General features: G+C 29.1%; 13 protein-coding genes across 13 annotated transcripts; 6 read left to right on the top strand and 7 right to left on the bottom strand.

Moving 5' to 3' along the window:
- Nucleotides 1-349: 349 nt before the first annotated feature.
- Nucleotides 350-4,291, top strand: ATG11 (autophagy protein ATG11; the record flags this gene model as incomplete). Its single annotated transcript, XM_011273843.1, has 1 exon — nt 350-4,291. One exon carries the CDS (start codon nt 350-352, stop codon nt 4,289-4,291), a length of 3,942 nt encoding a protein of 1,313 aa, XP_011272145.1.
- Nucleotides 4,292-4,841: 550 nt separating this feature from the next.
- On the top strand, nt 4,842-5,999 carry BN7_5560 (uncharacterized protein; the record flags this gene model as incomplete). The annotated part of the gene is made up of 1 exon (XM_011273842.1): nt 4,842-5,999. One exon carries the CDS (start codon nt 4,842-4,844, stop codon nt 5,997-5,999), a length of 1,158 nt encoding a protein of 385 aa, XP_011272144.1.
- A 327-nt stretch (nt 6,000-6,326) lies between these two features.
- BN7_5559 (uncharacterized protein) lies at nt 6,327-6,908 on the top strand (the record flags this gene model as incomplete). Its single annotated transcript, XM_011273841.1, has 1 exon — nt 6,327-6,908. One exon carries the CDS (start codon nt 6,327-6,329, stop codon nt 6,906-6,908), a length of 582 nt encoding a protein of 193 aa, XP_011272143.1.
- A 1,080-nt stretch (nt 6,909-7,988) lies between these two features.
- Nucleotides 7,989-9,725, top strand: BN7_5558 (uncharacterized protein; the record flags this gene model as incomplete). Its single annotated transcript, XM_011273840.1, has 1 exon — nt 7,989-9,725. The coding sequence occupies one exon, from the start codon at nt 7,989-7,991 to the stop codon at nt 9,723-9,725; it is 1,737 nt and encodes a 578-aa protein (XP_011272142.1).
- Nucleotides 9,726-10,041: 316 nt separating this feature from the next.
- Nucleotides 10,042-10,707, bottom strand: BN7_5557 (RING finger protein; the record flags this gene model as incomplete). The annotated part of the gene is made up of 1 exon (XM_011273839.1): nt 10,042-10,707. The coding sequence occupies one exon, from the start codon at nt 10,705-10,707 to the stop codon at nt 10,042-10,044; it is 666 nt and encodes a 221-aa protein (XP_011272141.1).
- Nucleotides 10,708-10,741: 34 nt separating this feature from the next.
- BN7_5556 (uncharacterized protein) lies at nt 10,742-11,260 on the bottom strand (the record flags this gene model as incomplete). Its single annotated transcript, XM_011273838.1, has 1 exon — nt 10,742-11,260. One exon carries the CDS (start codon nt 11,258-11,260, stop codon nt 10,742-10,744), a length of 519 nt encoding a protein of 172 aa, XP_011272140.1.
- A 334-nt stretch (nt 11,261-11,594) lies between these two features.
- Nucleotides 11,595-11,972, top strand: BN7_5555 (uncharacterized protein; the record flags this gene model as incomplete). The annotated part of the gene is made up of 1 exon (XM_011273837.1): nt 11,595-11,972. The coding sequence occupies one exon, from the start codon at nt 11,595-11,597 to the stop codon at nt 11,970-11,972; it is 378 nt and encodes a 125-aa protein (XP_011272139.1).
- Nucleotides 11,973-12,115: 143 nt separating this feature from the next.
- FCY1 (cytosine deaminase) lies at nt 12,116-12,672 on the bottom strand (the record flags this gene model as incomplete). The annotated part of the gene is made up of 2 exons (XM_011273836.1): nt 12,116-12,552; nt 12,618-12,672. The coding sequence occupies 2 exons, from the start codon at nt 12,670-12,672 to the stop codon at nt 12,116-12,118; spliced, it is 492 nt and encodes a 163-aa protein (XP_011272138.1).
- Nucleotides 12,673-13,030: 358 nt separating this feature from the next.
- Nucleotides 13,031-14,899, bottom strand: BN7_5553 (uncharacterized protein; the record flags this gene model as incomplete). The annotated part of the gene is made up of 1 exon (XM_011273835.1): nt 13,031-14,899. One exon carries the CDS (start codon nt 14,897-14,899, stop codon nt 13,031-13,033), a length of 1,869 nt encoding a protein of 622 aa, XP_011272137.1.
- A 2,714-nt stretch (nt 14,900-17,613) lies between these two features.
- ALP2 (alkaline phosphatase) lies at nt 17,614-19,095 on the bottom strand (the record flags this gene model as incomplete). The annotated part of the gene is made up of 1 exon (XM_011273834.1): nt 17,614-19,095. One exon carries the CDS (start codon nt 19,093-19,095, stop codon nt 17,614-17,616), a length of 1,482 nt encoding a protein of 493 aa, XP_011272136.1.
- Nucleotides 19,096-19,863: 768 nt separating this feature from the next.
- On the bottom strand, nt 19,864-21,684 carry URC2 (Urc2p; the record flags this gene model as incomplete). The annotated part of the gene is made up of 1 exon (XM_011273833.1): nt 19,864-21,684. One exon carries the CDS (start codon nt 21,682-21,684, stop codon nt 19,864-19,866), a length of 1,821 nt encoding a protein of 606 aa, XP_011272135.1.
- A 1,222-nt stretch (nt 21,685-22,906) lies between these two features.
- Nucleotides 22,907-23,839, bottom strand: BN7_5550 (uncharacterized protein; the record flags this gene model as incomplete). The annotated part of the gene is made up of 1 exon (XM_011273832.1): nt 22,907-23,839. One exon carries the CDS (start codon nt 23,837-23,839, stop codon nt 22,907-22,909), a length of 933 nt encoding a protein of 310 aa, XP_011272134.1.
- A 763-nt stretch (nt 23,840-24,602) lies between these two features.
- On the top strand, nt 24,603-25,829 carry BN7_5549 (Zinc finger SWIM domain-containing protein 2; the record flags this gene model as incomplete). The annotated part of the gene is made up of 2 exons (XM_011273831.1): nt 24,603-25,101; nt 25,210-25,829. The coding sequence occupies 2 exons, from the start codon at nt 24,603-24,605 to the stop codon at nt 25,827-25,829; spliced, it is 1,119 nt and encodes a 372-aa protein (XP_011272133.1).
- Between the last annotated feature and the right edge of the window lie 1,870 nt (nt 25,830-27,699).

The following is a 27,699-nucleotide window of genomic DNA, read 5'->3' as shown; positions in this document are numbered from 1 at the left end:
AATAGATGTTTATTCCAAATCACCTGTTTTTGTACCAAAACGTTTATATGAAAAGATCAAAAACTTGACAAAATTTCCGCGAATTTGTTTGATTTTTAGAAAAATCGCGAAATGAAACTAAATTATGTGACAAAAGTATAAGCGTTTAAATATCACAAGATAATAAGAGAAAGTGATATAAGTGGGAAAAGAGTCGGTTTTGAGCTGGTGTCATTGGTGTTATTGTTATTATTGGGGCTGTTTTAGTGCTATTCTGTGTTTTCTGCTGTTCAATCCGGTCATTTTCAACTGTTTTGATATTGCATGTTGTTTTGCCACAAATTAGAATAAAACCACTTGCACTTATTTTATGGAAATGAGTGAGTCCATTCAGGTGATCAATGCTCATACAGGTGAATCAGTGGGAATAAACAGATACTATTATGTTACGCTGGATGAACTAAGGAAATTTTGTTCAAATCAATTCAATATACCTTCAAATCAATTGTTTCTTATATCACCATTTGGTTATAAAATTAAAAAAACTTCATCTCTTGAAGAAATTAATGAAATTTATGTTTATGATACAAATTTATTTTCAAATTCAAATTCAAATTCACAATCATCTGAGTTTATAAAATCATATATTTCATCACAATTCCCAGAAGTTTTCGATAATTTGATACAACCTATAAATTCTCCCCTCTTGGATGTTGATTTAAATAAAATTTCCAATGCTAAGAATTCAAGACAAATGATTAGTCTTTTAACTACAAATTTAGGTTGGGTAGCTGCTATACAATCGGATACATTACTTTTCCATAAAAGAATCATAGAATTGAGTGATAGAATACGGATATTATTTAAAGCTTTAAGAGTTGCAACTCAATATATTGATAGTTTTTATCATGAAATTAAAAAAAATTATGATTCAACATTTGATTTTGTTATATCGTTACAGCAACAATCTTTAAATCTGTCATGGAAAGATCATTATAAAAAATTGAAATATATTTCATTAGTTTCAGATGACCAAACTGCATTATCAACTTTAGTTAATCAAAGGGAATTGGATAATCAGGCTCATCAAAGTATAAAAGAGACAAATAATGTTACAAATGAGTTATTGGGTTTCAAAAACAATATTGAAAATAGTAAAAATATAAGATTAAATTCAGAAAAAGAATTAGATACTATTGAAACTGAAACATTAAGACTGATTACTCATTTTGAATCAATTGACGAATTAAAAGATCTTAATTTATTAGCAGATAAAGTTCAATCTGATACTAAACATCTCTTGAGTAAAAATAAATCAACTTTAGATGATATTGATGTTGAAATAATATTGGAAACTTTTCAAACTCATAAATCTGAATTTGTGGAGAAAATTTATAATTCATCATTAAACATTTTTAAGATATTTGGGAATCTTAAATCTTTATTCTTGAAGCTTCAAATTGATTTAACTAAACAACTGCAAATATTAACCACTGCACAAACGGATTTAATATCTGTTAAAGAATCATTGAAAAATATGAGTAAAAAAATTGAAACTATTCAATCTTTAGAATCATCATTATCACAAACTGCTGATTTACCTTTATTATATGGTTTATACATTGTTGAAGATATACGAAGATCAGAATGGTTACAAGAGATGAAATCATTAGCTTCCAAAACAATTGAAAATTTTGCATCTATAAGAGAACGTGAAGTTAAATATAGAACTCAATGGGTTAAGAATTTTGGTTCAATTTTAAAACTTTTAAATTATAACATTTCTTCATTTAATAGTGGTAATATTGCAACTTTTGATTTAAATATAAATGAAGATTCATCTATTAAGACTTTAGGATCGTTCATTAAAGAAGATGTCTTAAATTATATTGATCAATTAAAGAATATTGGTTATAATCCAGATAATATCAATGTTATAACAAGAGCACTGAATGATTTACCACTGAGAAGATCAAGAATTAAACTGTCGGATTCTGGTGGCTTGGATAATACACCTTCAGATCAAGCTATAAAAGGTTATAAGGCAAGAATTAAAAAACTTGAAAGTTTATTACATCAAGAACAATTCAAAAATTTTAATCAATGGCCATCACAAACAAATGATTCAAGACTTTCTGCATTATCAAGATATTCTCTTGTATTTGATAAATCTCAAAATAAATCTCAATTTAGACCAAATTCTGGTACCATTGAACCACATCATATTCCTGGTTCAAGTAAAGTTGTTTCACCATCAATTGAAAGATCGGTTTCTCCACCAAGTGTCAATTCTCATAGTGCTGAATTAATTACAGCTCGTTCAGAAAACGAAGACTTGAAGAAAAAAATCCAAAAAATGAAAGATACGATTGAAGCAACAAATCAAGAGTTAAAATCTGTTAGAGATGAATTTAGTTCACATTATTCTGAAAGTCAAGGTCTAATTAAACAATTAGAAACTTTAAAAGATCAACATTCAGTGGAGCTTTCTTCATTGAAAACTCAAATTGATGATTTGGAAAACAAATCATTTGAATCTAAAAGATTAACAACAAAACAGAAAAATGATATTTCTAAGTTGGAAGAATTATTAAATGAAAGAAATACATTTATTGATGAATTAAAACAAACAAATTATGAGAAGATTGAAGAATTGGAAACAAAACTTAATGACGCTTTGAATAAAAAATCAGATTCTTATTACGATCTGGAAAGTGATTTTGAAAAGTTCAAGACTGAGCATTATGAACAAATCAAAAGTTTAGAGTCACAGGTGAATCTTAAATCATCTGATCAATCAGAATCACATAAGGAATTGGAAGAAGCTTATGAGAAATTACAAACTGAATATAACACAAAAATTAAAGATCTTGAAGATCAACTTCATTCAATAAAAGAGGATAAACATACATCAGTTGAAGATTTGGAAAATCAATTTGAAAAACTTGAAACTGATCATGACTTTAAAATATCAACTTTGAAAACCGAACATGAAGAAGAAATTAAACATCATAAATCATTACTTGAGAAGAAGGGTGAGGAATTATCTCAAAAGCAAATACCTGATGTTAGTGAAGAGTTGAAGAGACTTAAACAAGAGTTGGAAACCCAAAAAGCTGAAAATAATAAATTACAAGAAGCATTGAATTCAAAGGATAAGGAGATTGAAGATTCAAGATCTGAAAATGAAGAACAAAAAGTTGTGATAGCTGATTTAAAGAGAGAAACAATTGAAATTAAAAACCTTACTGAGCAAAAAGATCAATTAGTATTGACAAATCTTGATTTGAATAAAGAAATTGATAAATTCAAGAATGATTATACTTCTTTAGCTTCTATGAAGAATGATTTATTAGAAAATATGTCAAATCGTGAAAATGAATTCGCAAGAGAGAAAAAATCTCATCAAGGTGAAATTGAAAGTCTAAAGATGAAACTGGAAGAGTTAGAAAAACTTCAAGATGAATATGAAGCAAAACAATCATCAATAATTAATGATAGACAAACAATTTTACAGTTAGTTATAATTATTAATTCACTTATTATCAAAGCAAAAGATTTAAGTGAAATTGTCTACAATGATTATGGATCATTTTGTGCAACTTTAAGATCCATGGGATTATTGGCTGTTAGAAATGATAATGGTGAAGTGAATATCATTAGAGTTAAAGGTTTAAGAAAATTAGGTGAAACTACAGATTTTAGTACAACTTTAGATAGAACAACAAATGGTATGAAATCGGATTTGGAACAAGAAGCTTTTAAGTTTTTATCATGGGTTGAATTACCTGATTTGAAATCTATTCAAGATTTAAACTTGGAAAATGAAGAAGAATCAAGTTTTGAATCTTTAGATTTAGTTGTTGATAACATTATTGAAAATTATAATTTGGATAAATTTGAAGATAAATATTTAACATTTGTTAATCATATAACAAATCTATCACCACTATATAAATCAAGTATCTCTAAAAGATTTAAAGAAGTTGAAAATCTGGCAAAGAGAGAATTGAAAGAGAATAAAAGATTCAAAGAATTACAAAGTACCAAAATTAGTATTAGAGATTTTAAAGTTGATGATTTAGTTTTATTTTTACCAACAAGATCAACATTAAACAATGCTAATGGACAATCTCAAACCAATAATGCATGGGCTGCATTTAATGATACTGGTGATATGAAATATTTACTTAAAAATGATTTAAAGATTCAACCATCAAGACAATGGATAATTGCCAAAATTTTACAAATCGAACAAGCTGAAAATGATAAAAATGAATATCAGATAACTGCAGAAGAAGTTATTTTATGAATGAATGGACGTATATACTGGAATATATACTATATTGGAAGTATGAATCAATGATGTAGCTATGTGAGCCCTTGGCATACTAATATCATATAAACTTAACTATTATTATGATTCGCGGGCTTTTTACTTTTTGTCTATATAATCTCAAGGTAGATTAAGTTTTGACATGCATTTACCTCTCTAAACCTTTTCTTAAAGTACGTGACCCCCGATAATATTATCGCTGTTAGGTTTGCCGTGATATATGATGGTACATCACGAACTAATAATTGAGACATAAGAACGAGTACTTTTCCAAGATCATAGAATTGACTATATATAGAGCTCTTATTATTCCCGTGCGCATAATATAACTATTATGAGTTCTATATTGAGCTATATTTCATTCAAAACACTCTTACATATGACTTATTTTATAGAGAAGCCATCTGAAAAATTACTTTAAGAATGATGAACTTTGGTCAATATTCAACAATTCTTTCTCTTGACTTCCTTTCTTCAACTTGTGACATTAAATATTCAATATCAAATTAGACAATACTAAATCAAAATGAATATTAGCGAAGCACCAATATATTCCCCTTCCCCAAGTGATCAACTAAACCCCAAATTTGACAATGTATTTCCAATGGAGATTTGGGACTTAATTGCAAATTATGGTGATCTAAAAAGCTCAACAATGTTGATGGTCAACAAGACATTTATGCAGACATTTGCGTCAAAACTTTATGATACTCTTCAATTAACAATTGTTATTAGTACTCTCACTAAAATGAAGCTCAATGATAAAAGTTTTTTGAAATATGGTTTTGATAAAAAGGAAGTTTTACCAGGACTCAAGAGCCAAGTTGAAGCAAGACACAAATATAACAAAAACTATGATTATGAATATTTAGAAACTGAAATACTTCGTGATCGATGGGTTGATTATTATGTTAATTGTTCAAACTTTAATGAAGAACAACACAAACATCCAAAACCTACAAAATTTCTTGAGAGAAAAAACAAACCAGAGGAAATCAAAAGCATATATAAGATCAAGTATATCATGAAAAATGTCTTCCATAACCCACAATCCAAAATGAAACAATTCATTAAAGAAGTACTTATTGATGTTTGTGTTTTAGATGAAATGGATAAACTCTTAAGTGATTCCAATGACCTTTCTAAGTTGATTAAAGAGAATTACTCAAATCCTTCAAGTAATGAGAAGATTTCAATTTTAAGAACAAGTTGTAAAAATCCAGTTGTACCTCTTGATGACAATTTTGAAAAGAGAAGATGGGAAGACCAAGATGAAACAAATGAACGTTATCAAGTGTTTGCTGATAAAGTATTGTTTTCGCTCAGACGAAGCAAAATACTAGATCTTTTCCCTCGTGATGTCTACTTCAAAGAATTATCTACTGTTCATTTACTTTCAAGAGAGATGTATTCAAGCCAATTAAGAAGAAGATTATTCAATCTAACAGATGAAAATACTTTCAATAAAGCTAATCCCGTTCGTTATTGGTGTGATCGACTTCTTTATTATTTGAATCATACTGCAAATCCATTAAATTTAGATCCACTTTATACGTTGATAATTAACGCACAAATCAGGGTTGACATAAAACATCGTCAAGTCGAGACAAAGGCTGGTATCAATAAGTTTTTATCCGAATTGATTCAGCCGTTCACTACACCAGGTCAGCATCTTCAATTTTAATTACAGGTGTTAATGATGGTAAACCACAGATTTCAAGTCAACAAACTAGAATGGCAGCAAATGGACCAGTGAAGTATTGTTCATTTCATGCTTATGATACTAAAATGATACTTATAAATAAACAAAATAGTCATGGTCTTTAAGTTTTGTGTAAATTTGTATAGATTTGTCCCGACATCTCGCCAGTAAGTAATTACCGGCCACAAACAAAAGATTTTGTATGTATTCAAATTACAAGAGTAAATTTACAACAATACATTTCATGAACGACATCTATTTCTGTTGAGTTCTAAATCATTAAATTGCTTGCTTGAAGTATTTTGCATTATGGATGCATCAATTCCAGCACATGTTGAGCTTAGCCAATACCCATTGTTGTACATCAAAGACACTTACAGTGACCATCCAAAGATCAGAGAATTAGAATTAATTGCAGAATCATTTGGTTTATCAGTTTTAGAAAACAACATCACAACTCTTTCATCCAAAATAAGAAACTCATTCACAGATAAGCCAACCGAAAAGGAAATGGAAACCTTCGAGCAAAATGATGCTTTGAGATTGATTGAAAAAGATATTCACTTTATCAATGGTACAAAAACTTTATCATCAAATGACAAAAATTTCGTCTCAAAAGAAATTTTTTTATGCCTGTTTAAGGAGTCCATTGAAAGAATTATTGACTATGAATATCAAGATCAGGTAACTATGACGTTAGTATTTTCAAGAAGGAATAGAAAACAACAAGTAGACACTGTTGATACATTATTTTCCCTAGTCTTTGAGGGTCAAAATCCAAACCCAGAAGATAACTTAAATCATTATTCAGATTCTGATGCTGATGATGCTGCCGGTGAACAAGAAGATAATGATGATGGATATGCTGAATCATCTGATGAAATTTACTGATCATCGTATACAACTTATTTATGCCCGTTTCCAATAACAACAGTGGTTCATTCAATTGAAAACAAACATCATTTCAGTATTTTGGTATTTTTATATTTTTCGTTTTATTTTTTGGTTTATGTTGGTCCAACATTAAGTTTCTTTAATCTTTAGATTAACAGTGTTGTTCATCAAGTGCTATTATTTTATTTTAATTAAATTTCATTGGTGTGGTTCATTTTTCAATCTTGTAGTCAAAATCTTCGTATCACCTTATCGATATCTGAAGCAAACATCCAACCATTTAATTTTTCTCCATTCATCAAAAAATCACATTATTTTAATTTGCTGGGCCTTGAAAACAATGAGAACATTGACTTTCAGTTTGAGAAGAGATACAGAGTTGGTGAAGAACTTTGAAAGCATCGATCAATCCTTTGATAGGTAACTTGTTATTCTCAACGCTCAAACTCCCTTCATGATACCAAATTAACTTGAGATTTGATCACAGCGGTTAACCAATACAAAATCCAAAATGACTGCTAACCCAACTATTCAGTATCTCTTTGATCATCTTCAGTTCATAGACCAGCATTTCCCTGACTTGTTAGTTGTTGATCCTACATTCTAAACACCAAAAGATCTTGTTCAAAAATAGTCGATGCTTATATTCCCCGGTGGTGTCTGGATGTCTGGATGTTTATATGAAGCATAATTGAAAACTGAAAGTTTAACTCATTTCAAATTCATTTAAAGTACGTAATTTTACCAACATCATTATATTGCTGTCTATTTCCAAGAGTAGACGATAGGATATTTCAGACACACACAGTGTACTGCTCAATGGAACCAAAGGATCATGATTAATATGGGACACTAATAAAACGCGCATTTGAGGTCTATTTTACTGGAGGTATAACAGAAAATGAGTTGTCTGAGTGAGAAACAGTGTACGAGTTAATGTACTCTATATATATATATATATATGGATGTTAGTGGGAAATAATCCAAACTTGAGTTTTTTTGCTTATTTCAACCTTTTATCCTAGTTCTGAAAGGTATTTAGTACATTCATCAAAGCATTCAAAAGAAACCATCAAAATGGAAAACAATCTATCACTTAAAGAAAAGATCTATAGGACTATCCATATTCTATGTTATGAGAGAACTGATATCAATTCCAAGTTGATGACCGCTTGGTTTGGGCATTATGAACTAGGCTCATATATTGCCTTCGATTTGTCATTTAGAGAGAAGATCTATAGGACCATACATATTTTAATCCAAGAGAGAGGTTCTATTATATTCAAGTTGTTCAGCTTATGGTTTGGATGGTATGACGGAGCCATGTATTACCACTATAATTTGTATGATATATTTATCACAAGGCAAATATGGATGTTTAAAAGACTTTTCATGTTCCCAATAGCGTATTACACATCAATTATATTGAATACTTTACAAAGACTATGTGGTGAATTCAAAGCACGGTTAAGTACATGGGTTAATACCATAAACTTGGATGCTGAAGATGCTATACACAAAACCTCTCAAAACGATCATAAAGTTCCAAACATTTGTGAAGTGAATAATGTGTTCCCCATGGAAATTTGGGAATTGATTGCAAATTATGGTGATTTAAAAACTTCAGTCATGTTGATGATAAACAAGACATTTTTTGTGACATTCTCATCAAAACTTTATAATACTTTGCATTTAACAATAGTTCTTAGTAAACTTACCAAAATGAAACTTAATGATGAGAATTTTTTGAAATATGGTCCTGATGTATTGAATACACCATGTGATTCATATTCAATCTATAAAAGAAACAAGATTAGTAAATCTTTTGATTATGAATTCTTGGATACTGAAATTGTTCCAGATCAGACACTCAATGATAAACTTGGTGAAGGTTTAACTGAAGAGCAACATGAACATCCGAAGAGTAAGTTTAGTATCGAGAGAGATAATATACCAACAGAGGTTAGAAGATTTTCTGAGATCAATCATATTATTAAAAGTATTATTCATAATCCAAACTCAAAAATGAAATGTTTCATCAAAGAAGTTCTTATTGATATCTGTATTTTGGATGGATCGATAGAACTTGTTGGAAAGAACACTGGAGCTCTCAATTTAATCCGTGAATTAATGACAGCCAAAAATAAAGATATTATAAGAGCTTCAAGCTCGGTAAATGGTAGAAACAAAGTTATACCTGTTGATGACAATTTCCAAAGGAATAGGTGGAGTGATCCGATTGAGTTAATTACAAAATGTGACCGATCCTCAAAGAAAGCTTATACTGCAACCAGGAAACCAAAAATACTCGATATCTTCCCATCCAAAATTTATTACAAAGAACTTTTAATTGTTTACATGCTTTCAAAAAATAACTACTCCAGTAAACTAAGAAGAAGATTATTTTACGTCAAAAATAGAGAACATTTGAACAAGTGTAATCCTGTTCGATACTGGGAAAAACAAATGAAACTCAAATCAACTCCAATCCATAACAATTTAGATTTAAACTCACGCCAAAAGATGACATTTAACGCGCAACTTTGTGTTGACATCAAAGGTCGAGAATTTAAGACGAAAGCAGATACCGTTGAATTTTTACAAGATTTGATTGAAACTTTTATTAATCCAAATTATATTAAAACAGGTGACTTCAACGCTAAATCATCCATCTTGATTACAGGTCCCTGTGATAGTAAACCACAAATGACTCACGAATTCACTAGAAGAGCAATATTTGGTGGTGATGGTTTGGTTAATTATGACATGTTTATGATACTCGTAAATAAAGCTTTTCATAAAAACAAGGAATAAATAAACATTTCTGTTATATATTCGTGTTTGTGTAGAAGTCCGTACAAGTCCGATATTCTATTTTTATCATAACGTCGTATACACAATAGACACAAGTCGTTAATAGAAAATTGGATTCAATGTGTACAATATCGTAACGTCTATAGCAAAAAATACGTTAAAAGTATGAACTACACAATACATAGAAAATTCAAAGCTAATATAGAATTATGAAAAACACAACCAGCTATAAATCCGGATTGAAAACTAGGTAAGATCTAAGGATGTATAAGCTATTGAAGACGAGTCCAGAATTACTAAACTTTATTCACATTATTCAGCCTTTATTGTCAAATTTAACCTCTTTGAAATCCAAACCATGATCAATATAATACTGATACAACCTGACAAGATTCAATTGGCATGTTGGACATCTAACCATAACAACTTGATTTGAATTTGTTGTTTGTAAAGTTCTTTTAAAATCATGTAAACAATCACGGTGATAAACATGATCACAAGGTAACAACAACAACAAGTCTTTTGAGTGTAAGTTTTCAATACATATAGAGCATAATTCTCGTTTTTTTGCATGATCAGGGTACTTCTCAAACAAAGCATCTCGTGTCAATTCTTCACAATATTGGAACTCTGGTGAAAAAATACTATTTGCTGTTGCGTTTAGTGTGCTTTGATTGAAGATATATTGATCCACTTGAGATCTTTTGACAATTTTACCTTGAACTTCATTTGTACCATTGGCTTTAGTTTTTTTATTCGAATTGCGTTTCTTATTTGGCTTATATGGTGGTGGGTATTGTTTGATTTTGAATGGATTTACAATTGCTTTGAAAAACAGTATAACAAACCTCAAGCTTAAGAATGTCTTTATCGGCCAAACGATTAAATATTTCCATATATAGATTCCAAGATAAGCCACAGAAGCAGCTATTCCAATAGGTATAAGAACTCTAAAATCATAGAAAGTTAGCAAATCTGACATGTCTAATTAATCTTTTGGGTAAATACTCAAATACTCACGGTAGGTAAGGAATACTAATGATGAAAATTCCTAGAGTTCTCCAACTAAAAATAACTCTTTTCAAAAAATTGAGCCATGATTGTCCCTTATCGTCATCATCTTCTTTGATATACTTTATCATTTCAAAGAAATTCTCATACTGCTTTTTCAAAAAAACTTCGTATGAATACATAAAAAAAACAGCGTAAGCTGGAACACAAACTAAGGAGCAAACAAAAACTAAAACAACTATTAATCCAATACGGTTATCGGATTGGTTCTTCTCTGCTAATTTCCTTCTATATTCTGCGACATCGAAATGAGAGGACTCGTAATCATCATTCACCAATGAACTAATAAATGTAGCTGTTGCCTCTATTGTCCTATTAGATATAGTACTAGAATTGCTAATTGTAGGAACCTCTTCACTGATGATACTTTCAGAAACATTCTGTGGGACAGGTGCAGCTTGTGTTGCACTATTGAAAGCTAATATTGTAATGAGTGTAATTGGAATCAATAACTTAAAACGCATCTTTGTTGGGTTTCCTGTGATTTGAAAGCATCAGAAACCACAAATTCCCAGCGCAGAAAGACAATAGCATTTTCTTTTATACATTTCCTCCAAAAAAGTCCCTTCAATGAATATCTGTTGAAATTGAGAACAATACAAATTAAAAGTAAACAATAGAGAACTTTAAGTGAAGCTCATTTGTGGTGTCTGGATGTATGGAATTCTCAATGGTCTCTTTTTCGCGCACCACAGTTTTGATAATGGACGATAAAGGGTAATATTGAACATCTCGATTCTCCATACAAATTTGAAAGAACAAAGTATCAAAGACCTTCATCTAAACCACATCGACAAAATGGCTCCAAGTGTCAAGAGTAGAGAATTAGTTATCCCATATATCCATGTTGCACCTGCCCCTGAAGCTGATTCAGGTGCTGTTATTGGTCAAAGTATGCCAATGGCTGCTATGTTTATGAAGAATAAATTATTATCATGGGTTACTTTAATAACTGCTATCTTAGCTTTATTAAACAGTGGTGGTAATTCTGCTGCTGCTTCTGAAACTGCTCAATCTCCATTTGTTAGAATATTAATGGCTGTTGTTTCTTTAGGTGTTTGTTATATGGATTTAGTTGTTCCAGGTTCAAGTGGTATTAAAAAAAAATCAACTGAATCTGTTGTTGAAAAAATTAGTGAAACTATTGCAACTGCTGTTTCCTCTGCTACAAAATGATCAAGTTAAATAACAAAATTAAAAAAAAGAATCCCCCAATAATGAATTATATGATGAGTTGATATGATATGCAAAATATATTATATATTAAAAAATTTGGTATAATACAATATTATAATGTAAATTATTTGTTTTAATGTTTCTTAATGTTTACAATCACAATTAATTTTAGATAAATCAGTTTCTTCACCAATATCTTCATTCCAATCACTTGGTCTTTCTTTAATAAATTTATTCATAATATCTTTACATCTTTGATCATTTAAATTTATAACTTCAACACCTCTTTGTCTTAAATAATCTTCACCACCCATAAATGTTTCATTTTCTCCAATAACACATCTCTTGATACCATACATAATTATAGCACCTGTACACATATCACATGGTGATAATGTTGTATATATAGTACATTTTTTATAAACTGATCCATTTAATCTACCTGTATTTTCCAAAGTACTGATTTCTCCATGTAATGTTGCTGAATTTTTTTGAAATCTCATATTATGTCCTGTACCTAAAACTCTACCATCTTCATGAATTAAACATCCACCAATTGGAACACCACCTTCTTCATAACCTAAAAAACATTTGTTAGTACATCTAGTGATTCTCCTTATACTCCGAAAATCAAACTACACTTACCTTTTACAGCTTCTTCATAAGCAATTTGTAAACCCTTTTGATCATCAAATGACATCTTTTGTATGTGTTTTTTTCTTTGGTCTATTAAAACAAAAACTTAAAGAAGAATAAAGAACTTCACAATATTATTATAGATCTGATTCTTGCTACAAAATGGAAATTGATTAGAATTTTATAAGACCGTTGGACTTAATTATGGGATCTTAAATTTCTTTTTTCAATTTGCAGCGCAGACGCTTATTTGTGAAAAAAATTCCTTTTACGGTAATAATCGCATCTTTTTTAGCGAAAATAAAAAACGGTTCTACTCAATTAGGAAGACCCTTATAATCAAATCTACGCAAAAAATCAAACTAGTTTAATATTAATTAATAGTACGAAATTATTACCTATAATTTACATTTTGAATTATATCAATACCACGAATGATATTTTATAACAATCTCCCAGTATGTTAATCTTCTCCCATTCTCTGTATACTCCTCAGCTAGTGTGTATCGTCTTTCACAGTTGGAAGGTGGCATCCAACATTTTATATTTGGATGTTCACCATATGTAAAATTTGGGATTTGATGAACAGGATAACCCAATAAGATACCACGTCGACGAATAAGCCTCATAATAATAACCATTAAAAGGAAGGGACTAGCTGCAATATCTAAACCATCGATACTAGATGAATAAAAATGAAGTTCCTTCAACAATGGAAATCTTCTAGTAGAAATTGAATTTAAAACATCAACATTATAGAAGACCAACGTTCTAATTAAAGGTGTTTGAACATCATGAAACTTTAATTCAACTTTCAAATTTGGGTTATGTGTATCACTATTGTCACCGCTTATAGCTAATGAGAGCAAAGATTCAAATTTACAATTTGATAAAGTTACAATATTCAAATTTGTTATTGTAATATCCAACGATAGTAAATTGTTAAGAATTAACGTTTCTGAATCCATATGACCAAACTCTGCAACTTTAAATAACACCAATTCCAAAAGTTTAGGATATAGTTTTGCAATAGGGCCAACATCACGAAATGAACGGCAATCAAGTATCTTTAAAGCTTCCAACATTGGGGCTTCAATTGATGGTACTTTGAGAGGTTCATCATTATTGAGTATAGTTAAATATCTTAAGCTTGGAAAGGTAATTAATTCTGGATATTTTTTTAAAGGAACACCATCTAATAATAAAAAGGTGAGATTCTTTGAATTTAAATCATTGTTCAAAATATGGTGCATATGTTTAATAAATCCGAATTGAGCATTTGATAGAAATTCCCAAGTCTTTAAATCATTTAGCATATCATTATCTCCTGAAACATCCGATAAAGCTTCACATCCAATAAAATATGTTTTTAAGTTTGGCATACTAATATTATTGAAATTATCTTGATCAAAAGTATAATTTGAAACATCATATCTAAAGTAATCTAAAGATTGGGCTTGGAAATTGTTAAACCGTTCAAGTTTACCATTTGATAACTGTAACTGAAAAGATTTCAAATTAGGAAGATTTAATTGTGAAATTTCTTTGAACCCATTTTGATTAACAATCATCAAATGTTCCAAATTGGGTAAATTTGATTCTATAATTGGATAATTGGAGGAAAATATTGGTCTAGATATTAATCTGAAGTTATTTAACGAGTCTAATCCCTCTTCGATGGATAATGACTTTAAATTTGGTATATAAAGGTATGAGATCTTAAGTCCAACTTCATCCATTTTTGTACATGTAAATTTGAATAATTTTTGGAAAAAAATAGGATTTTCATAACTATCTTGAGATTCCGAAATGGAAATTTTCAAATTGAGAGATGTATTATAATCAAATAAGTATTGTAAAAAATTAACAATTCCAATTGGAATAGTGTCTGCAGAATTAATGGACGGGAATTTTTGTGTTTTAAATATTGATTCTGAAATTTCAAAAACTATAACCCCTTCAAATTTATTCAAATATTCCATTAAAGAACTGAAATCATTAAGGAGGAAAGAATTGTTGTTAATTGGCCAAAACATTGAGTTTTTATCAAAATATGTTTGTGAATTTACATATCCATGATCATTTTCATTATAAGTATTGACTAAATCTGAGAATTTCTCATGAAATGGAAAATAATGATTATCATCATATAAAACTTTAACAAATCTTGATAATTTATGAATATAAAGTGGAAAAGCTTCAATTAAATTATAATAATCATTTGGTTCTAGATAATTGATAAATATGATTCTTAAAATTTCATTTGGTAACCAATATAATAAAATATTCATTGTTTATAATAGTTTAGTTGTAAGAAGTCAAATAGAAAAAAAAAAGAGTAAATGTTGTTGTTGTGATAATTTTTGTTTGTGTTTTTGGTATAATAGTATTGATTTTCAATTGCAAAGTATAGCTAAATGTAGTGTTTTGCCTGTAATTAGCACTAGATGATTCGAGTATATCAAATCGATGTGATGAAATATCTAACCAATATAGGGATTTCAATAGATGCTTTAATTTGAAAACTCCTTAACAGTAAAAACACCAATCCAAAAATAAATGACACAAAACCAAAAACTAAATAATCATCACAGAACTCAAAAATGTAACACCCACTTCAACAAGCAAATTCACTTTTCACAAATCCCAATACCTGGTATCTCGTGTAATCAACATAACATCAAAACCTATCATATGTAGATCCAAACATGAATAACCAAAACACAGTCTAAGTTATAACCGCCATGAACAATGAACAATTTTGAACACAAAGTAGCATCTTCACCTCAATTATCTTCATCTAACATAATCATCACATATAACTATAGTGCCCCCAATAGATAATAGATCAATAATCCAATATTTCATATTTGATAATTTGATACTTTGATACTTTGTTTTTGAAAGTTGTTAAAGTTTCAACTGCTTATTAAAATCACCCTCGAATCTAAAAGTTATTAAAATTATGGATTCCGAGTTTTTAATGATTTTTCATGAAAATTTGTACTATTTCAATTTCAATTCTCATCATTGTTCTGAAATATATATATTATAGTACCTCAACTATGTTCCATGGTTTTGTGAATTGGAAATTATAATGATGTTATCTACGTGGCAATGATAATTTTTGTGTATCATCACCAGAGTCAAGCAAAAGTTCTTCAAATTGTTTAATAATTTGTTCAAGGATTTATCTCCATTAATTTGGGTCTTTATGAGACGACGTGATTAATTGTTAATTATATATGGTGTTAGGTTATTACCTTTATCCAATATATTATTAAATTAATGCACAAATCCATAACAACATATTATCTTTATACGAAAGTGAAGAACATCGTTGAGTACTTTGAAATGTTATGGAATCTATTTTCTTTGAAATGTTACTTATATTTGTAGTACTACAATAAAGCTATATATCATAAAATTAACCACATTGAATCAATAATTACCCTCGATCTAAATTTGATGTAATTCAGTTAATAGTTTGAAACTTCATGAATAATTTATAGTATAACCTCTATCACCCTCGATTCTGAAAATAAAACACCGGGTTTGGAAATATTCATGAATGTCAATTTTTCCTCAAACTTTACATCCATAACCCTTATACCTTATACCCTTATACCCTTATATCTGTGATATTTTTATCAATTGTTTTCCATGTGCACCGCCTTTTTTAATTTTCATCATAAAATTTTTTACTTTGAGTAATGAGAAATTGTGAGCTAGGTTGTCCTCCTTATTATGTGCATGACTTTTGAACAAACCAGAATAAAGGACATCATCATGTTTTTGTTAATATCGTTAATATCCAAAATGGAGCTCCAATTTATCTAAATACCAGTTTGATTCTTCATAGATGTTTTGTTATTTGATTGTCTTTTGCCTCATTAGATCACAAACTATTTGATTAGGAAGTTCTTTCATTGGATCTTGATGCAATAATCATGATTTTTGGTTTAACTTGTATTATAATCTCATAATACACAACTCACCATAACATCAAATTAATATTTATACGAAAGTGAAAAACATCGTTAAGTAACTTGAATTGTTATGGAATTTTTTGATCAAAAGTTACATATTAATGTAGTCCTACAATATTGTATATCAATTAACCTCCATATTGAACAATTAAGATGAACTAATAACATCCTCATAATATATATATAACATATTATTTATATCTTTACAAAAGCAGTGTCATCAGGCCTATATTACCATGGATTTAAATTTGACGTAAGAAACTTCAATTATAATTTGTTTGGTTGGTTACGTCCTCTATCTTCAATACCCTCGATTCTGAATTAAATACCCGGTTTTGGAAAAAATCTATCAAAATATTTTTTTAGTCAATCATGATCTTTCACCATCAATTGATTACAAAAGTAATTGATCATGTCAAATATCATATTATCAAATAATGGTTTTGTCTCATTTAAAGGGTTTTTGAAACTGATTGATTCTTAAGTCAATTACCTACAAATTCAAAAAAAAATTCAATGCATGATTTGTACTATTTGTTCCACATTTAAATTGATTCATTTTGACAATACATTTAGGAATTTAACACATCTCTGTAATACTGGGTTCTGAGATTATAGAAATTTTTTTGTTGTTATCTCAACAACATGGTTTTATGATGGTTTTGTCTTTTAATTATTGATATTGATGATCATGATGATTGATATATTACTGAATTAATACATAAATCCATAACGTTCATTTTAACTTTATACGAAAGTGAACAACATCGTTAAGTAATTTGAATTGTTATGGAAATATACATCTTTTTCTCAATTGAATTACATAAATTTGTAGCACTACAATCTATATTAGATCTAAATAAATCTATATTTTTAAACCAAAGATCATCTATATAAAAGGTTTAATGAAGTATAAAATGTCAAATATTATAATATAAAATCAAGGATATAAAGAAATTTTTATACCTTGTAACGTAACGAAATGAAAATTAATAAAACTGGTCATAAGGGTACAACTATTTCTTTTTTTCTGCAACTTTTTCACCAGTTTCAATTTCTTGAATCTTATCAGTAACTTCATCTAAATTAACATCGATATATTTAGCGAAAAATTCTGGAATTTCAGTATTTTCAATTGATGAACCTAAATTAGCTAAAATTTCATTATAAGCTTCCTTAGTATTTGACCATGCAAAAATTGGAACATCAACTGCGGTATGACCAGTTGAAGTCCAACCAACACCAGCTTGTTTTGAAACAAGATGACCAATATCAACCAAGATTGATTTTGATTCTAATAATTCATTAACTTCTTCATCAGTAACATTATTTAATTTAAAAGCATCTTGTAAAATATCTTTTTTCAAAAACCCAGCTTTATCATCACCTTCATATTCTTTCAATAATTCAATAGCTTTTTCAGTTGACATTGTAGCGTTTAATAAAACATCTGGATAATAATCATAAACATTATCAATACCTAAAGCATAACCACCGGTTTCATGATCCGAAGTTGAAACAACAATAGTTTCAGTATCTAATGAAGAAACCCTATCAATAACAGCTTTCCAAGTTTCATCATATTCAATAACATCTCTTGCATGAGCAACTGGATCATTTGAATGACCAGCATGATCAATTCTTGCACCTTCTAATAACAAAACAAAACCTTCTTCTTGATCTTTTGTTGCTTCAATTAAAGTATTTAAAGCTAATAAAGATAATTCTTTTAAACTTGGAACTTCTTCATTAATTCTATCAATTTCATAAGGTAATTTATCAGCACCAAAGATACCTAATAATGGTAATTTTGGTTCAACACCATTACCCAAGTTATAAGTATCAAATTCAGTTCTATTACCAATATAAGTCCAACCATCTTCTTGGGCTTTTGCAATATAATCAACACCATCTTTTCTTTTACCTTTGGAACCATATTGAGTTTGATTTTCACCATGTAAATATTGACGACCACCACCAAGAACAACATCAATAACTTGACCTAAAGGATGACCATAACCTAATTGTTGTTCCGCAATTAAGTCCAATGATTTTCTTGATAAGGCATGAGTATTTGGAGTACAAATTGTAGCATCTTGAACAAAAGTTGAAGAAACAATACCAGTTTTATAATTTTTCAATTTAGCACCTTCATAAAAAGTACCTTTTGGAGTACCATCGGAATCAACAGAAATAGCACCGTTATAAGTTTTGAAAGCTTCAGCAATAGCAGAACCAGCAGCAGCAGAATCCGTGACTAATTGAGAAGAAGATTTAGTTCTAACAGAACCAATTAAATAATTTTCTAAATGTAAAACAGATTGTTCATTTGTTAAATTATCTCTAGTTTGTTTAAATTGTCTTGCAGCAGTGATACCAGATTGACCTAATCCATCAGAGACTAAGAAGATGATGTTTTTCTTGTCATCATATTTGACTGGTAAAGCAGCGATGATGGCTGCGAATAATAAGTGTAGGACAACAGTTGGTAATCTCATTGTGTGTGATGAATTGATCAACTAATAACTATAATGATATATGATATATCAAGATACTCCGGAGTATTTATACTTGTATTCAATACCTATATCTCGGAGTTGATGGTAGTCCATGTGGGTGATCTTAATCTCGTAATTGTGTAAATGTTCAAATTGGCTGCTTTGATTGACCTCGTGTGGATGATTGAACACAAAGACGATTTAAGCATTGGACAGACACTAAGCAGCTAGGCGGTTAAGCATTGGCAACCAACACCAACAACAACATCACCATTATCAACAAACCATACCTTCTACCTATCCCTTCTACCATCCACTATTCCCCAATGGTTTCAATGACCAACCAAACAACAACTGAACTTCAACAAAGTAAACAAATCAAAAAGTAAAATTAATTAACCGCTGTAATAATACTACCACCGCTGACGTAATCACCCACCCAATAAATAAATACAAATACCAAGACTCTTTGAATTCTTGGTATTTTATACTCTTGTTGACTCCACGTGTATTAGGATTAGAAAAGAAAGAGTATGATACAAGAGATATGAGATTGGGATTAAGAGATATAGTGTGTTGAAGATATGTTTATGGTTATGGTTTAGTGTATATCTTGTAATTGATAAATGTATTTAATGTATTGTGACTGATGCGCAGGGTCTTTTTTTGTCTTCATTCTCCGGGGATGGATAGAACTTAAATCTTATAGATAGAGGCTTCTCGGATTATATAAGTATCTACACGTGTATAATAAGTTATACATGCATCTCATTTAAACAATTCTTTAAAAAAATCTTCAAACGATGAATACATTTCCACATTAGGAATACCATCATTATTTAATCCACGTTCATCACTTAACCTAAAACCATCATTACTATATTCATGATTAACTTCATCATGTAATGGATTATGTAAATGTTCATTATTATCATGATTTGTCTTTTCTAATATTTCCTTAATAATTTTACCAACATCCATTGTACATCTATTTTGATCTTCTCCAATTTGATTTAATCTCCAATATATCTTTGTTATATTATTATTACATAATTTTTGTTCATCTGGGGTTAATTTATTCATTAATTCCATCATTTTAAAACATGTATAAATTAATTGATTCATTAAATAGTTAGGTGATCCTTTAATCAAGATATGATCTAATTTAATAAATTTATCAATCAATTCAAATAAATATGTTTTAATCCTTGTTGTATAATCTTGTTTGGGATATATTGATTGTAATTTTTCTAAAAAACATATATGAAAATAATCATAACAAAATTTTAAAATTTGTGAAAAATCTTCATCAATTATCTTTTGGTTTGATAATTTCCATGATTTAAATTCTATGATCTCTAAATCATCTTTTATATCTTGACCCAATTGAATTAAATATTCTTCATCATTAATCAACCCAAAACATTTTTGTAAAAAACCTAATTCAATAAATTTAATTTCATCTTCTAATTTAACCTCAGGAAATTTTAATATCAATTCACAATACTTCAAAAATTCATCATTAATCAATAAATCCATTCCAAACCCTAAACATATCCCAAAATGACAACAACATAATGCATTCCAAATTCTTAAATGAAATAAATCTAAATCTAAATATTCTCCAATATCAATCCTTTCTTTAATTTTATTAAATTTAAAATGTTTCATAATTAATTTTAATACATGACCACTTAGGATCCAATAATCCCATTGTTTTTGTTCCTCACCACTCTGCATACTCTTTGTCCTTACAACTTGATAACTACATAAATAAACCATTCCTTCTAAATCATGATCAGTTAAATCATCATTATATAACATACTTAATCCAATAAGATCTTTAACACTTTGGAAAACTAAAGATTGGAAATAATCTTCATTTGGGATGAAAATTTCTTTATGATCAAAACTTAGTGAAATTAATATGAATACTAGGGTTATGAATGGGTTTTGTTGGGTATAATTATGATCTATTTGGGTTAATCCACCTGGTATTATCCAATAATGAGCTTTTGTAAGGAAATTGTTTGATAATGATAGACATATTTCTTGGTTTGGTTTATAAATTTTATTTAAAATTTCTAATGATTTTGAATGGAAGGAGTTTGTTGAGGGTTGGGTTGTTGTTGTTAAGGGTTTAGAAATTTGAGAGATTAGTTTGAATGGTGATATTTCAATTGATTTATGTGTTTTTGATGGTTTTGGTTTTGGGTTAGATGTTGGAGTTTGTATATTTAAATGATCCATAATTAAATTTAATTTTTTATTAACATCATTCAATTCAGAATTCTCATTTTTCAATTCAATTGAATCTTTATCTTGATCAAGTTGATTAATAGATCCCTCTCCAGTTAATGAACATTCTAATTTTAATATATTACACCTATAACATTTTTTTTCAAATTTATTAAAATCACATCTTGTTTTTAATTTTCTACATGTTGTACAACTAAATGTTTTTCTTTTTCTTTTTGGTTTGGGTGTATTTGATTCATTTGATAAAGATCTCTTGGTTGTGTCTATTGGTGTTGGTGTTGATGTGTTTGATCCTGGGGTGCCATTGGTTTCATTGTTTTGTTCACTCATTGTTTATTACTCAAATTTTATTGTTTAGTACTAATCAATTGTTATTCCTTAAACCGTCGGATTAAACAAAAAAATAAATCAGTTTAAAAATTTAGAATTCGCGATAAAATTATAAAAATTGAATTTTTGAATTTATGATTTGTACAAGCTGAATATCATCAATATGGATATTGGCTAAAATTAAAGTTTTAAAAGTAACTGATTCATCTGTTAAAAACTATTTTTTTGATTTCTTCCAGTTCTAGATATTAGTTCTGATCTATTTTGGGATAGAACAATTAAAGTTCTATCTCAGTATTAAGGTCTAAAGGATAATTCATAATTTTTTTTTAATCTTTGTTAATTAACCTAAAATTATGATACTGTTTTATAGTTTTAAGTGTAAAATTTATCAGGCTTTATAGCATTGATAAGAATATTGATCTTTTTTAGATTGCTGAAAATATCTATATAAATTAGTTCAATGCTTTTAATTTCACCTTCATTTGGAATTGATTTGTTATGAGTTTGAAAAAGACTGCATACAATCTTTTTTATATTGAAGTTTTAATAAACAATTTTTTTGATAAACAATGATATCTGTAGGAATTCGAATTAATCATGTGTTTCAAAGTTAATTACTACTATCTACACAGCCTTACCTTATGGAAAACAACAGATCTTTTATATATTAAGTTCATACGTACCTATTTTATTAATTAAAACCAGTAACAATATCAAAACTCTTATAAAGGATTAAAACTTGATTAATTTGAACATTATACTATTATAACTTTTCAGTACAATTCCAATGATTGAACAAATTAAAATTTTGCTTGATAATAGCAAAAAAACAACAAAACAACATTAATTTATAAACAATGTTTATCCCAAATGTTAGAATGCGAAGAGTAACATAGGAATCATAAGTGACACGCAACACACACATTAAAATTGAAAGTTGAATGTAAAAGGAATGTCTAATTGATTGAATAAATTTTGTTTGTTGAGATTTTTTTAAGGGGCTGGTTTAGCTAATGATTATATAATCAACAATCTACAATATATAGGTACAATATTATTCATTTCATGAATTATAATATAAGTTTAAAGTATTTACAACCAATGATAATTGACAGTATATTCAGTACAAGGAGCAAAAACAGTACCGACAACACGAGAATTTTCATCAACATCAGGGAATGGTGTGACACATCTTGATCTTTCAGAATGAAAATCACCTTCAACCTTCAACACGTTTGAAAACTTGAGCTGGTGAACCAATATCTGAAGTAATTGCATCAGTCACATGGAAAAGTTGTTTGAGATGATATACATATGTTTCATGATAAATCCAAACAGTATGATTAGCATTTTTAATAAGTTCCCTAACAGAAGTACTAGATGGATGTAAGTTGCAATAAATAGTTAAAACATCATGTTCAGGTGGGTTTCTTATTCTTTTAGTAAAATCAGCAAAAGTACCAAAATAAATCTTTATCAATTCTTTCATATCATCACCATTTGGTGTACCATTATTAAGAGAATTAAGACATTTATCTAAAGTAGCTTGAGGATAATCTAAAAGTGGAAGCCTGTAAACAGCATCATCATGAATGTATTGAGGTTGTAAAGAAATGTAACGTGCAATCTCAAACTTAACTCTATCAAAAGAGTATTGTTCAGGGAAATAGTAACCAATTTCACAATCATTTAAGAAATCATAATTGACAAGGGAATCTTCATCTTCATCACCAATAACATCATCTAAATGTTTAGCAGCATTTGAAGCATTATTAAGCATACCATAAACTTGACACCCAGGGAAACGAATTTTACCAGGACCAATCTCAGTTTTAAAGTCACCAATACTTGATAACATTGTATTCATTGTTATAGGAAGTGAAAATTGCTTTTCGACGATCCATTCAAAACCAAGGACATGATATTCAAAAATCGTTTTAGAAGTTGTATAAATTTGACGAGCAGCATGAATGAACGATAAAGCCAAAGTAATTGATTTAATACGATGATAAAGTTGAGTTCTGTTTGTAGAAATTGATAAGGAAGTTATTGAACTTAGGAAAGGGGTTGCCACATAGTAAGGGAAATCATCACGGATGGAAAATTTTGTGGATCTGGATGTGTAATCATAGTTATTATCTTCATTCAACATGTTGTTAATTTGATTTAAATCCAATTGTCAATGTATTGATCGATCAATTAACATATATAGTTGAAGGAGGAAGTATTTGGCATTTGAATTTTTTTTTTGTACCCGTAATCAAGTAAGGGGTGTAATGTAACTTTCAGGCGCTTTCGAACTTTCAAATCCGGATATTCAAAACCATTTTTATATATGGATGACTTTGGTTTGAATCAAATGTATAGCTAGCATCGGTCTAATTGTATTTCTACTTCAATTTGATCTCATGATGATAGAGTATGTATCTAGCCTCCATTTAAAACTAGGGTAAGATCTATTCACACTGTACAGTACTCACCATTCACCATCACAAATGTTTAGAATGTATTAGCTACATCATCAAACATTAAAGAATATATAATAATACCTGTGATGGAACACTCCATCTACATTGAAGTTTGTACTAACCCCAATTGATAACTAAATACCCATCCCCCATAATTTTGACACATTCAATTGAACAATACCTAAATTCTTAACGGACGTTAATCTTCTCGGGAATTATTCCCAATTAGGTAATGATCCGGAATAATTTTGGTGATAACGAGATAATCTAACGTCCTTCATTGTTAAACTATACGTTAAACTAATTGTATTGTTCTCAGTTTTACTAGAGGATCATTAGCATGAAACTATTATGGGAAAAGTATATAGGGAAGCGTTATTGTCTTTATATTTATTTGAATAATCATGGTTTCTTGAGCTAGTTCAAATCATAGAGAACCAAACAAAGATGCATTTCAAATTTTTGATTCCAATTGCACTGGCTACAATATTGGCTTTCAATGGTGCAATACAAGCTGCACCTGTTCCACAGAATATTTCTGAAAGTATTATCGATGAGAATACTCCAACTGTTAGCAATGCTACTACAATCTCAAATCAGACAATTGAGGAAACAGCTACACCTGTTAGTTCGTTGTTGGATGATGAAAACTCTCATTATATGAATGCTGAGAAAGATAATAACGAAACCAAAAAGAAGAAAAAAAAATCTAAAGGTTTACACGTTGTTTCAATAGTTTTCATATCTCTTCTTTGCCCCGTTGTTGGTATCTGGCTCTACATTGGCTTTTTGAATATATCAAAAGAATATTCCAGAAAACGGTATCAGAATTTTCTTGAAATGACTAAGTACATCAAAAGAGATGTCAAGGGAAAGGGTCAACCATGGTCTACTTATTTAAGACGGGTTATTTTCAATTGGAAAACTTTAGGTATTCTAATCATTGGTATTCCTTATATACCGTGAGTATTTATTCAAAAGATTAATATTAATGTGTGTCAGATTTACTAACTTCTCAATAATATAATTAGATTTGGCATTGTTACGGGATTAGGTTTGAGTTTGGCTGGTTTAGTAATATTAATATGGAATATCTTCAAATATTTGTTTATTTGGCCAATAATGGCAATATTCAACTTTGGTGTGGTTAAAAAATTCTTCGCTACACTTGCAACTCCATTCAAAATCGATGAATACCCACCACCTCATGAGTCAAACAATGGAAACAACTCCAATGAAACAACTACAGCCAAAGGTTCAGATGAAGTGCAAGGTAACATTGTCAAAAGATCACAAGTTGAACAATATATATTTGATGAAGGAAAGTTATTCGAAACAGCAAATAGTATTTTTTCACCAGAGTTCCAATGTTGTGAAGAATTGACAGGAGATGCCTTATTTGAGAAGTACCCTGATCATGCATCGAAACGAGAACCATGCCCCATATGTCTTGAAAGCTTACATTCAAACGACTTGTTGTTGTTGTTACCTTGTAATCATGTTTACCATCGTGCTTGTTTACATGATTTTAAAAGAAGCTTACAAACAGCAAATTTAAATCAAGTTATTATGGTTAGATGTCCAACATGTCAGTTGAATCTTGTCAGGTTGTATCAATATTATATTGATCATGGGTTAGATTTCAAAGAGGTTAAATTTGACAATAGAGCCTGAATAAACTCAGCACTTTTCAGTTATATTTGATTCTCCGTTGTGAATGCAAGGAGTTAATCAATATATAAAACGATATATTTACGATCTTTCAAATTGATCATTGAAGTTTATTAGTTTGAAGAAAAACCTTCATTTGGAATTGATCTTTGCTATAAGTTTGAATAAAACCATTCAATCTTTTTTATATTGAATTCAATAAACTTTTTTTTTTGATAAACAAATTAGGTGTAATTAATTGTAAGAATATACACTACATTCAAACGTTTTGGAAAACAACAGATCTTTTATATAATAAGTTTATACGTACCTATTTTATTAATTAAAACCAGTAACAATATCAAAACTTTTATAAAAGATTATCTCATGAATCTGAATTTATTATATATGGGATATGGGATCAAATAATAATATTTTCACATTAATTTTAATTGATAACTTAAATACAACCAATAATGATGAATCCAAATTAACAATTTCTTTCCAAAAAATAAAATTCATCATGGTAACTGGTAACTGCAAGGATGAAACATCTTTGCTTGGATCTTGAATCATAGATGAAAAAGCTTAATATTCAACAAAGATGTCTTAAGTAAGACATTGCAATCTGACTGTAACTAATTAAAACTAGTTCATAACTTTCAAAAAAACACTTAATCGCAAAATGCGTTATACTTAAAGATGCGTTATACTTAAAGTGCAATTTTAACTGATAAAATTATTTCGTTTGTTGTTATTTTAATTTAATTTTCAAGAAGCGTCTATGATTACCTAATGATTATATAATCACCGCCCATAATATTATAAGTGTAAATTATCAACAAAAGATGGTATGTATTAGACATAGACTCTATGGAATTCATACTCTAGATTCACTTGATTTTATATAGTTAGTAAATAGCTGTGTAAGTGATTATACGTCTATTTATTATATTTGCTTACATAACACACTATAATTCTACACATACACCACATATACAACTCAAATACAAGTAATATTAACCAAGGGTGAGTTTGTCTTAGTTGGTATAGTGTCCATGGAGCACAAAGACCACAGAGACAACATGGCAACACCCTTGGTTCGATTCTCATTGAATGAATCAATTAAACAGCCAATTACACAATCAATTGAGTTGTTTAAATGAGAATTAAAAGCTTAAAAAAAATTCTCATATTGTACATACCAAAAGTACAAAAACATCATATGCGCGAATATCATGAGTGCATATAAAAACCCTTCATGAAATCAAATCATGAAAAACTCAAATCTTCTCATGACTTTGAGAGATTTAAATCTGCAGTTGTTGCACTGCTACATTATCAGTTGCTGGTTACTGGTTGCTATACAGCGGATCCATAATGACACTGGATTCTGTTGGTATGGGCTGCTTGGTTGGTGGTTGTTAGGAACCAATTGCTCGGATCTATACTTAGATTAAACTTAATACATATTATATATTATAAATAAATTGTAGTATATATATATGATACCTGTAGTATATAAGATATATTATCCATGACTTTTTTTATCACTCTAAGTAATTTCTTGATCCTCCATCTTAGTGTCAATTAGTTGATATATTATATATATGTATCTGGATTCTGGATCAATATAACATGTACTTCAATTCCATAATTTCTGGATTTTCAAACTCCACCTTTATCTTATATGAATCCCTTTAAGGTTTTATGTCCTGAGATCATGCTTTTTATCTAGTTCTCAGTACATACCTTATTATATCTCTCAGCAGTGAACAATTCCTAAATTTATCTTCTCAATTAATGTCTTGACGTCTTGACAGCTCTTGATCACTTATTTTTTTCTTGATCATTCCAAATTTTATACTTCTCAATATTCAAACACCATTAACGA

The sequence above is a fragment of the Wickerhamomyces ciferrii genome, contig 00220 (genome assembly GCF_000313485.1).
Source record: "Wickerhamomyces ciferrii WGS project CAIF00000000 data, strain NRRL Y-1031 F-60-10, contig 00220, whole genome shotgun sequence".
Taxonomy (NCBI): domain Eukaryota; kingdom Fungi; phylum Ascomycota; class Saccharomycetes; order Phaffomycetales; family Wickerhamomycetaceae; genus Hansenula; species Hansenula ciferrii.
This window is presented reverse-complemented; position numbering and strand designations above follow the sequence as displayed.